Here is a 10,984-nt window from a genome sequence, read left to right on the forward strand (position 1 = left end):
TCAATACTCAGGCTTCACCCCCCAGATTCAATGATTTTCCTTTTCTGTCAATCCACTCCCGATGGAGAGGCACAAGCAACTCGGCAGAAGCTTGTCGAGTTTGCGCTGCCGTTCGTAACACGCTCTATACCTGGTCATAGAGTCACGGCGGTCGCTGTGCTGGCCCAGGTAAGCTCAGGGCAATACAGTTCCCGATTCTACTGCTCGTCTCCTCTCCATCGCGAATATCGTGCAGGTTCTCTATTGGCCGAGTGTGCTCTAGGTTTCATCTGGTCCCGAGGAAGAGCAGACCCCCATCGAGCACGTGTTAGGCCCAGTAGACCGTCTGACCCCCGGAACTAGCGAGCAAGCTTGCTGGGAGCTAGCACACACCGACCTGGGTATCAGGCGAGTGATAGTCTCCTCTGTACTGAGCTCTCTATAGGTGACTCGGCATCCCCTGCACGACGACACTCTCTTCACCCTTGCGTGTCGAGTGAGCTTGTCTCCAGGTGCACTGCGTGTTTCCTCTCCGTTGTCGGGGACTCAGAGCAGCCCAGTGTTCGAAAGCATGCCACCAGAGGCCTCGCCAACGTGCTGCTGCTAGCAGCCGATAAGGAGAGCGAGCTCGCGCAGTTGATGAAAGACCGGGCGGTTGAAGTCCGATGGCCGTACGAGCTTTCCAAGCGTATCGTCCTCCCCTCAGATTCTGGATCGATTCACCCTTTCTCTAAAGGAGGCCGACACGGACCTCGTCCAAGAGGCGGTCAATGCCAGCCATCGAGCGGCCGTCCTCCGTCCCATCGGCTGCGATCCGGAGGTCTGGGAGTCTCGATTGCTAACTGAATTGGGACCGGTTCTGCACCCGTTGACTGCGTCTTCATCACCAGCTGTGAAAAAGTCTGTGTTCTACCTCCTGAGCAAGCTGAGCCAAATCTATGCAACTCATCTTCGTTCTACCTCTGCCTCCGGTAGCAGCTTCTCTCAAGTCGAAGCGCGAGTCGCCGTTGTCTGTGCGATTCGACTGTGGGATAACTCAGTGGCCGTCAGCGACTCCGCCAAGAGGTGTCTGGCTATGCTTCTGAGGGATCCTGAGTCCCATGATTCGCTGCTTACCGAATCGGCCAAGTCCGCTGCCGCTCTGCGCGACCTTGTCCACGTTCTTGTCAATGCTCGGGATAGGCGCCTCCTCACTCAAGGCTGTGATTTGGAGTACCACGTCGAGACTTGCTGCGGGTTCATCAACGGCATCACAGATGGTGGCATCGAAATTGCGGCGGCAACGATTGCAGTGAATCTTCTGGCTGACCTGAGCACAGTCGCAATTAGCCGAGATACGCTGACTGACCTCCGTAATAGAATCATGCGCATCACAGTTGCTCTAAGCCCGTGGTCTCGTCATAAACCGCACATGGCCAGCCTGATCGGCCAGCTCGCTACTCTTGGAACGTCAGGCGTGTGAGAGCATGCTATTGATGCTGTTACTTTCTAGCATCAACAGCGGTTTGCGTTGGATTACTGAATACGCCGTCTTCGGTAAAGTGAAAGCCAACAAGCTTTTCAGATGCCCATGATATGCACACGTCGGCTGGACGTGGCCTGCGTAGCCATTTTGGCCTTCCTCTGTACTGCTGTGGCCGTGATATCTCTGCGATGGCAACTGCGTGGTCCACCCCAGCTGATCCGATCTGTCTGGCAGAGTGCCACTCAGTACGCTGGATCAACCGACAGTGCGACACTTGGCAACGATCATATGCCTGATGCTAGTGCGGTCTCTGTTAGATTCGTCTACTCCCAGTACTTCTTCCATTGTCAAGGGCTTCCTGAGAGTCCCAGCTCGCCTCGAGGAGATTATGTGTGCGCCTGCCTCGGGCCAGTCATCAGCCTGGGAGAACTACACGGTTTTCTATGATTTCCCCAAGCCTCATCAACGGACCTCCGATCTCGAGATGTTATGGCTGTACCAAGTAGCCCACACGACAGCAAAGATTCTTGAGCGTTTTGGGTACGTGTATGTCGCCTGTGGTGGGACCCTGATCGGCGCGCTAAGAGATGGAGGCATCGTAGCGCATGACGACGATATCGACTTGTGCACGGACAAGCGGAACTTCAGGCGGATGATGAAGGACTCTGCCGTGCTGAAGGCATTCAATGCCAACGGCTTGCAGCTGCTGCAGTTCAGCAGGTCTTTCCAGCCAACTTGGTCTTTGCGATTCGCATCGTTCGGAGACTCGGGGTCTGGAGTAGCTTCATCAATGCTGGGGAGTCTCTGGACAGATACAAGGGCGGCGTTGGTTGTTTGCACTGCCGAGCCGACCGTGAGCGATGCCGACCGCTCGACATCCTCGAGATGGTCAAGCATCCGCAGGATCCCTCTAGGTTCATCATGCACTTCTGCTACAATGAAGTGAGGAAGAAAGGCGATGCTGTGGTAGACCCATCGGCCCGGCGTCTCATAAAGACGACGACCGTTTCGTTCTGTGGTTAGGACCGGGCGGATTGTCGCGGCAGGACATTTCCCGTTGATGTCCTTGACCACGCCATCCATGTGCCTTTCGGTTCCAGCTCGGTATTGGCGCCAGTGGTCGGAGTCGCTGAGAAGCACTTGACTGGTACTCTATGACTCGGCTCGTGAGAACGGAGGAGTGATGAGCTTAGGTGTTTACTCTGACTGGCGCGTGCCCACAGGCTGTGGGCATCATATTCGGAAAGACCAGCCCTGTGAAGCCCTCACAGGTCGAGGGCAGCCCTTCGGCCCCGTGAAGGATCCACTCTAACTCTGTGGTGGTGGCATGTTGTGGAAACTGCCAGTAAGAAAAGGATCAGGGCCGGCTAGTAACTGCAGCTGGAGCGATCATGCAACCAGTGTGGTCATCGTCTCCTCTCCATCACAGACTGGCCTTGTGTTGCCATTTCACTTTCGTCGTTTTGACGAGGCAGTCTTGCTTGAGCTACCGCCACTCGTTGTTGCACATACTTATCAGTCGTTTCCTCGGTCCTGATCAGGTGGATGCTCTCCAGTCTGCTTGTATGTCATCCCGTATGCTTCCGCCCACCTCCCCAGCACCGGGTCGTGGTCGTGGTTGCCGTAGATTTAGTAGATTGATGAGTAGTGCTAGTACAATGGACAGCCGAGGATCCTTGACACTGGATGGTCACTACAGTAGGGCCCCAGAGTCAAGTACACTACGCAGCCACGATGAGCTTCGACATTCAATGAAGAGGAGCACTGAGTGGTCGACCAGGAGCAGGCGACCTAGCAAAACCGCATACGACGTGAGCACCATTCAGCCAACCTGATGACAAGCGCCCATATAGGGACTCGCTCGCGCATTAGCACGACTCGATGGGGGGCCGGATCCAAGCGACTGGGGCATCAGCTTGAGGAGCACCACGGCGGGAGTAGTGTCCAAGATGATCAAAAACAACGGAGGTAGGTCTGAGTGCTCTTCCGGATGGTTACTGTATGAATATGAATAGGATGGGAGACTCTTGAGAGCAGAGTTAACATGTCTCTTCCCGACCGGCAAGCTGTTCTTATGTGGATGCTTGAAACTATGGATGCCCTCGACGTAGTGAGGCTTCCTGCTGTGGAATATCCCCCAGTGGTGTCTCGAGCAGCTCGACGATGCTGTCGTGTTCGCAGCGATAGCCATTGCGGATCGGTATGGGTCTCAACTCTCTCGGAAGAGCCGATACTATCACTCCCCCACTTCTCCCCCTTTCCTCAGTGGGGCGGACCTCCAACAGGTTGGCTCTACTCTGAGTGAAAAATATGAGTCGCACTATGAACTCAGGCGATAATAGCGTCCCTGTGTATAGCACTGAAAACAGCGGATACCTTTGAAGGAAAAGACACTCTCGAGAAAGGTTGGTATCTCATTGATGCTCCCGTTCCATCTATCTGCTTCAGGCGTCACTGTTGGGGATTTCCTCGCGCATCTCTCTGGCTACGTGTTGCCTCCTAAGCAGATCTTCACGGTAGAGGCGGCCATCCTCAATGAGCTCAACTTCGATGTCTATAGCCAGACGGCAGAGGTACAGGCTACTGTATTCTGAGACATCACACTATCTCGACTCAGAATATCATCAGAAGTGCCTTCTCCGCTCACTGCCCGGTGCTCGACGCCGGACCCCTCCCTCGGGAGTACTGGTTAGCGCAGTACTTGATGGAGATCCTCGCCGTCTCTAAGCCGCTCTCTGTGCTGAATACACAGGCCAGTCTGGTGGCGGTCTGCATTGCTTGCGAGGTTCTTGGTGCTTCCAGCCCCGTGGCGGCTCCCGATGGTTTCGATCGTCTCCGAAGGGAAATACTCCGACTCTGGCAGTCTCGAATGAGGATTTTAGGGCATGCCTTAGCTGAGGCGATTGATAGGAAGTATGCATCACTGAAGCGCCGATGCGTCAGCTTGATATCTCTGCAATATTACTTCGAAGAGGCTACCCAGTACTCTTCATAAGACCACGCTCAGTCATTCACCGAAGATTGGTTACTGACACCCCTATTATCCTCAAGCACAGTTCCCGATGCTGATGCTACCACTGGTCCGCAATTAAATGCCTTTCCCCAGTCTATACAGTTTGGCTTCTCAGTAGGTTTGCGACGCCTTCCGATAATTGCTAGTATTTCGCTGTCGTCCTTAATTGCTTAGCCATTCGTTAATCCTTCGTCCTGTCGAAGTGGCGAACCTTACTTTTCATCGTTTATATATGCCTGCTTCGTATAATTACTTATACGGTGCTATGTGGTAGTGTCAGTAGTAGAGGATATATATGAAACTTCTGCGACAATACAATAGTAATATACGTATCACCGTCGTTAACCATTTACATGAACTACCCAAGTCACAGATTGCTGCATTCGTGCTGACGACTGTGCCGAAGAGTGATCCAAAGATGCTATTCTCTTCGACTTCACTCCTTCGGCGTTGAGTCAAAGTGAGAGATTGGTGGTATGATGACGTTGATGTCACACGGCGAAGCCGCAATACTAGAGCCACCCTGTGATACGATCATATCAGTGTCAATGTCGCTCCGACATTCGGTGACAGTGCTGTTCATACGGTTCAAACCGCACCGGAAAAGTTTTATCCTGTGTGTGTGAGTTTAAAGTCCAACGCCGACAACACGGCTTAGTTAGACTCGCGTCGATGCACATTGGCTCTCGAGGGATCAGTTTCAGCCTTTTAGATTGTCTACTTTCATCCTGCCAAAGTGTTTGGTCCACAGGGCGAGATAACCTCTGCCAATGTACTTCCTTTTCCTCTCGGCAGGATCCGCTTACACGACTGCGGGGGCTGTGTACGACCACGGAACACAAGCACTCGGCACAGTGTGTTGACCACAGGCATCATCTCCGAGACTCGAAGAATCCATACCCTAGCATAAGTAATCCCTCACCCGAGACTATCACTCTTAATGTCCTTATATTTAAGCTATTCTCGCGCATAGTCTGGGGCTAACGGACACTTGGTAGTCAGCACAAGAAATGCTGTAGACAACATCAGGGTGTTGTTAACGACCCATGCAGCAGAGAAATATTGATTTTTGACTCGATGATTGGCATGCCTTGATAGCTAAGCCCAGTGGGAAGAGGCGATAGATCATGCTGAATTCGCCAATTGCTTTCGCTGATTCTATGATTCTCCAGTCACCCTTCTTATATCGTGTTGAGAAAGTTACTCGCACTACTGGAACACTGTGGCGCTACGCAGCTCGTTTAGCTCAGAGGTTCACGGCAAAAGGGTCGATCCAGTCCCATTAATGGACATATACCATCGAGCTCAGATGCTCTGATGGTAAAAGCTTCGACACCAACGCAACACTGATAGGCGAAAAGAAATGCACGCTCATTGCCGGCTACGTTTGACACCCCTCTTGGACACCACAATTTTCACCGAAGTCTTGTTGGCTTCAGCGTGTGGGTTAGCCATGAGCTCTGCTGTGAATAAGATACTGAAAACGAGAGTGAACTATATGATTCAATATGCAAATCCTACCTGTGCGCCCAACCAGCATACTCCCCGAGGATCCTCCTCAGAGTGTTGTTGATCTCTTCGTGTACAGCGTTCGTCACCGTTGTTGGAGGTTTCTTGCTTCCCATGTAATGCCTGAGAATTCACACAAATCAGCGGCTCAGAATCGTTGGGAAGGACTCTTGAGCTGAAATGAAACTCACCTGTAGGCTAATCGAATGACATGTACGTCACAGGGGATGATTTGCCGACCTGCATCGAACGTGTGTAACCCACCGAAAGATTGCTGATTTCGAATGGCACATGTTAACTCACCTCGCATCGAGAACAGGGCAACACAATCAGCGACTTTTCGACCCACGCCCACGAAGGACGTGAGGAACTCCCGGCACTCTTCCTCCCGCGTGAAAGCATCCAGAGCTTGGAGCTTCCCAAGGGTGCCTTCATCATGTAGGCTATCGATCAGAGCACGGAGATAACGGGCGCGGTATCTGATACAAAAATCCCAAAATTACTTGTGCAAACATCATCGTGACGAAAGGTGAAGATAGTATAATCGTCGTCAAACGAAACGCCCTTGTGAACGACAGTGGTTCTGCTGCTCCGACCCAAAGCCCATCTTCCGGAGGTCCTCCTCCGTAGCAGTATCAAGCTGCTGCAGACTGGGAAACTGGAACAGCTCCAACACTTCGTCACCGCTAGCCGTCACCGTCGCCAAATGTGTGCCGTATTCTGGATGCCAACTCAAATGAAGTATCGCCAGGCTCCTCTTACGCTGACGAAGAGTGTTGAGCAGAAGACTTATCCGCTTCACGTTATTGTTCTGCGAAGTGATGAAGGACACCAAGCACTCGAATGGCTCTTGTTTGATCACTCTCAACCTGACAAACCACAACAAGCTCCACGACTAAGCGTTTCTCGACGAGACAAGATCCTATTGTGACCAAGGTTTCTTGCAAGAAGGCTTACTATGGCGTACCCGCGGAGATTCTTATTGCGAACGACAGTCCTGAAGATCTCATCCCTCGTTTCCCAATCTCTATAAAGTGCATCAATGTCGGTCTCCAATTGGAAGAACTGCTGAAGTTGTGCTGCCGCTTTCTGCACGTGCCCAGCCGGACAGCAGGAAAATTCAACCATCGCGAGATCAGAATTCGCTCGGAGTCGAACAGCGGTAGACCCAATAACACCATAGTAGACCTCCCCGTCGCCGCCTGACATGACACATCCATCCTGGGAACCCTCTCAAGTATTATTGGCGACATACCATCAAGCATCGGTTTCCAAACGAAGACCTGCCCGCTGAACAACGTCAAACGAAGATTCAGTTGCCGCTCCGCCACTAGGGATATCCATTCTGAAAATTTGGAGGACATGCTGGTAGCACGATGCACGTGAGAACGCAATCATACAATCCTGTCGAATTGGACCTTCCCGTTGTTGGCGGCAAGACTACGTTTGAGCGAGTCGCAGCACTCATACTCAGGTTAAGAAGACCCACGTTCGGGTACCAACAGAATTGTGAATATTTCCAGCAGGAAGACCAACCATGCAATCAGAACAGAATATTTATGTATTTGTCCCAGCACGAGATGGTTGTACGGTACAACTTGTACCATCTATGATCGTGACAGTTTCAGAGTCGTGACCCTTCCCTGGCCGCCCCCCTTTATCGAAACACAACGATTGTAGCTGATGGATCACCAGTGCCGTGGGACGTGAACGTGTAATCACCCATGGTGAGATGAAAATGGGGCGAGCAGGAGCAGACAAGCGCTTCGGTGCGCCAATAAATCTTCTACTTTACACTGATGTACCAACGTTGGCTCTCCGAACTTCATCTCGTGTCCTCTCCCTACGGTCCTTGATACTTTCAGTCGATATTCACCCTTGTGACGGGAAAGCAGCAATGAAATTGAAATCTCAGGCTACTCCATCGTACGACTAGGAAAAGGGCTCTCCTTCAGTGATTGTCTCCCCTACCTCATACCCAGCCTTTAGAAGCCAGGAGACGCTGGAGCCTCCGATAGCGCATTGGTCCCATGTCCGACACCTTCACAGTGCATTGGTCCCATGTCCGACACCTTCACAGTGCTCTGGTCCCATGCCCGACACCTTCACAGTGCTCTGGTCCCATGTCCGACACCTTCACAGTGCTCTGGTCCCATGTCCGACACCTTCACAGTGCATTGGTCCCATGTCCGACACCTTCACAGTGCTCTGGTCCCATGTCCGACACCTTCACAGTGCTCTGGTCCCATGTCCGACACCTTCACAGTGCTCTGGTCCCATGTCCGACACCTTCACAGTGCTCTGGTCCCATGTCCGACACCTTCACAGTGCTCTGGTCCCATGTCCGACACCTTCACAGTGCTCTGGTCCCGTGTCCGACACCTTCACAGTGCATTGGTCCCATGTCCGACACCTTCACAGTGCTCTGGTCTCATGTCCGACACCTTCACAGTGCTCTGGTCCCATGTCCGACACCTTCACAGTGCTCTGGTCCCATGTCCGACACCTTCACAGTGCATTGGTCCCATGTCCGACACCTTCACAGTGCTCTGGTCTCATGTCCGACACCTTCACAGTGCTCTGGTCTCATGTCCGACACATTCACAGTGCTCTGGTCCCATGTCCGACACCTTCACAGTGCATTGGGCCCATGTCCGACACCTTCACAGTGCATTGGGCCCATGTCCGACACCTTCACAGTGCATTGGGCCCATGTCCGACACCTTTACAGTGCATTGGTCCAGTGCCCGATACCCTAACAGTGAATTGAATCGACCGCCGACTCTCCAAGGATGGGCCATACTGGAGCGGCTTATAGTACCACTACTGTAATCTTCAACCGCAATGATGATAACAGCCTACCTTCAGCACCAGATATGTTATCACAACATTTTCTGCTTTCATAAATCGAATCAACTGCAGCACTTCCAAAGCACCTCCCTGTCCTTTTGTCTGGGAATTTGGACTGAATGGAGTTCGATCATCACCGAACCGTCAGCGAGCATCGCGTTGTCCCAATGGCCGTCGGCCCCAACTGACAAATGCTCGCGGCATCACTATCAGGACCAGCCATCTCAGCATCGCCACCGGGAACCCGCTCTTTCCTCTGCTCAACCTCGCCAGCGATCCCAGTATGATCCATCTGTCGATCACAGAGTGTGATGGCGAGATCACCTACCATGTTCACCGCCAACGCCATTCGGAGAGCACTGAGAAGGCGTGCTCGCAAGGACCAGTGCAAAACTTCATGCCCTTCTACTGCGAACATTCTCGAGTTCGTTCAGTTCTGCCACAACTACAGCAGACTGAGCGATACGGTAGAAGCACCAATACAGTAACAGAAGACACTTCCGATGATCAGCGTTGACAACTAACGCAACACGTTCTTCTCCGAAACAGGACCCTTCACACGGCACCGAGATTATAAGCCGCCCATAGAATTCATGGAAGGGGGGACACCTCCTCCTGCCCGAGGCGTTGCCGGCAACACCGAAGCATATCGCCTAGCTTACCCGGATCGATCCCTAGGTCGAGGAATATCACAAAGCCAACGGTGACGGGCACTCACCCATCTCCTCAAGTTTCGCAACTAAGTTGGCGAGATAGTCAATTGAATGACCCCGCTGGCCGACTCCAGTGCATATCAATCTGTTAGAATAATTCGGACCAAATCCAGATACCAAGAAAAGAATCAATTTCCCAGGCCTCGTCGGAGGGAGTGATTCCAACTAGTCCAACAATTCCCACAGAGCTACACCATCGCCGATATTGACTCTATTTCCGAGGCAAACTAGTCAAACTAGGGGTACATGTTCAAGAAGAGCCGCTCCTTGCCTAGCCTTTTCCTCGTCAGTTATCTCTCCTGTGTAATGATCACCATCCTTGTTCACGACATACGTGTAGCAAGGTATATGCCTCCCCTCTGAAACCACGACAACACCTGAAACGGTACTACTGAAATCTGAGCAGACCGTCACAGTTGGTGTCACTTTCTTTCGTATATGCGTCCAATACCATCTCTCGTCGATCTATCGTCTGGAGGGCCTCCGTAAGTTGGGCTGGGTCTAGTTCCAAGACCATACCCTCGCACACGCCCTCCGGGGATTGTTGAAGCCCTGACAGTTGACGCAGTACAACTCGGCAGACGGTGAAGTGGGATAGTATACATCCACACTGACCTCAAGCAACGAGCCCGCACGCGAACGAAGTGAATGTCGAGTAAGGTCGCGATTGCAATACTGTGGAAAGCTCATCTATGTAGGGCCGAAGTCGTATTGAAAACTCTGGAGATGAAGCTCTCATCTCATTCAAGTGTGTCAAGCGTCATTTGATTCAACTCACCGAAATGCGTAACAACCCTCGAGTTCTGATTGTCCACACGTACCGTATCGACCAGAGCCACAATAGCTATGGAGTTTGGTTCTGAGTCTTACCCATGCATAGGCCTGGCTGTTCCCGAGTCCCTCGGTATAAGAACGACTTGACGCACATATCGCGACTGTAACCATGCAGGGTGGCAGGGACGACCCTTCGGACACCGGTGATTGACGGGCCGTCCCACATAAGGGAGGCATAGGCGAAAACATGATTGATATCGGAGTGATCCATTTTGATGAGTTGACCGAACGATGTAGAGTGTGAAAAATATCCATCGGATAAATTCGCGCATAATCGTCGGCGCATGTAGTGCGCAACTCAATACTTCTTCATTGTGCGGAGGCATTTTCGCATGATCGACTTCGACATATTCGCTAACTAGCAGTCGAGTCTGAGCAGCAAATCTATCCACGACTACTCCTTCAAACGGCTCGAGCCTTCACGCATCTCGCCAAATGATGCGGCAACCCGTTCGCGCTCTACTGCCAGCTGAAAGTGGACGGTGGCCAAAGACGATAACAGTTGCGCCTCACGACTTCTTGCAGCTTGACGATTTCCCCTCTTAAGGTCGCATTCTTCTTCTCCATCTCCTCCAGTCGCCGTCGGAGGTTCTCTGCCTCGCATTGAGATTGAACCAATCC

The 10,984-nt window shown here is 52.1% G+C and overlaps 4 protein-coding genes across 4 annotated transcripts; 1 reads left to right on the top strand and 3 right to left on the bottom strand.

Moving 5' to 3' along the window:
- Positions 1-30: 30 nt before the first annotated feature.
- Positions 31-4,439, top strand: Pmar_PMAR005227 (hypothetical protein; the record flags this gene model as incomplete). The annotated part of the gene is made up of 9 exons (XM_002786477.1): positions 31-168; positions 263-380; positions 530-633; positions 686-1,331; positions 1,762-2,164; positions 2,257-2,410; positions 2,468-2,591; positions 3,893-4,017; positions 4,062-4,439. The coding sequence occupies 9 exons, from the start codon at positions 31-33 to the stop codon at positions 4,437-4,439; spliced, it is 2,190 nt and encodes a 729-aa protein (XP_002786523.1).
- Positions 4,440-5,828: 1,389 nt separating this feature from the next.
- On the bottom strand, positions 5,829-7,330 carry Pmar_PMAR005228 (8-oxoguanine DNA glycosylase, putative; the record flags this gene model as incomplete). Its single annotated transcript, XM_002786478.1, has 8 exons — positions 5,829-5,934; positions 5,979-6,089; positions 6,158-6,206; positions 6,270-6,445; positions 6,563-6,686; positions 6,729-6,835; positions 6,934-7,168; positions 7,222-7,330. 8 exons carry the CDS (start codon positions 7,328-7,330, stop codon positions 5,829-5,831), a joined length of 1,017 nt encoding a protein of 338 aa, XP_002786524.1.
- Positions 7,331-8,949: 1,619 nt separating this feature from the next.
- Pmar_PMAR005229 (hypothetical protein) lies at positions 8,950-9,165 on the bottom strand (the record flags this gene model as incomplete). Its single annotated transcript, XM_002786479.1, has 1 exon — positions 8,950-9,165. The coding sequence occupies one exon, from the start codon at positions 9,163-9,165 to the stop codon at positions 8,950-8,952; it is 216 nt and encodes a 71-aa protein (XP_002786525.1).
- Positions 9,166-10,399: 1,234 nt separating this feature from the next.
- Positions 10,400-10,574, bottom strand: Pmar_PMAR005230 (hypothetical protein; the record flags this gene model as incomplete). Its single annotated transcript, XM_002786480.1, has 1 exon — positions 10,400-10,574. A coding segment is annotated over one exon (175 nt), but the record flags the coding sequence as incomplete, so codon positions are not given.
- Between the last annotated feature and the right edge of the window lie 410 nt (positions 10,575-10,984).

The sequence above is a fragment of the Perkinsus marinus genome, assembly GCF_000006405.1.
Source record: "Perkinsus marinus ATCC 50983 genomic scaffold scf_1104296931384, whole genome shotgun sequence".
Lineage (NCBI taxonomy): Eukaryota > Perkinsozoa > Perkinsida > Perkinsidae > Perkinsus > Perkinsus marinus.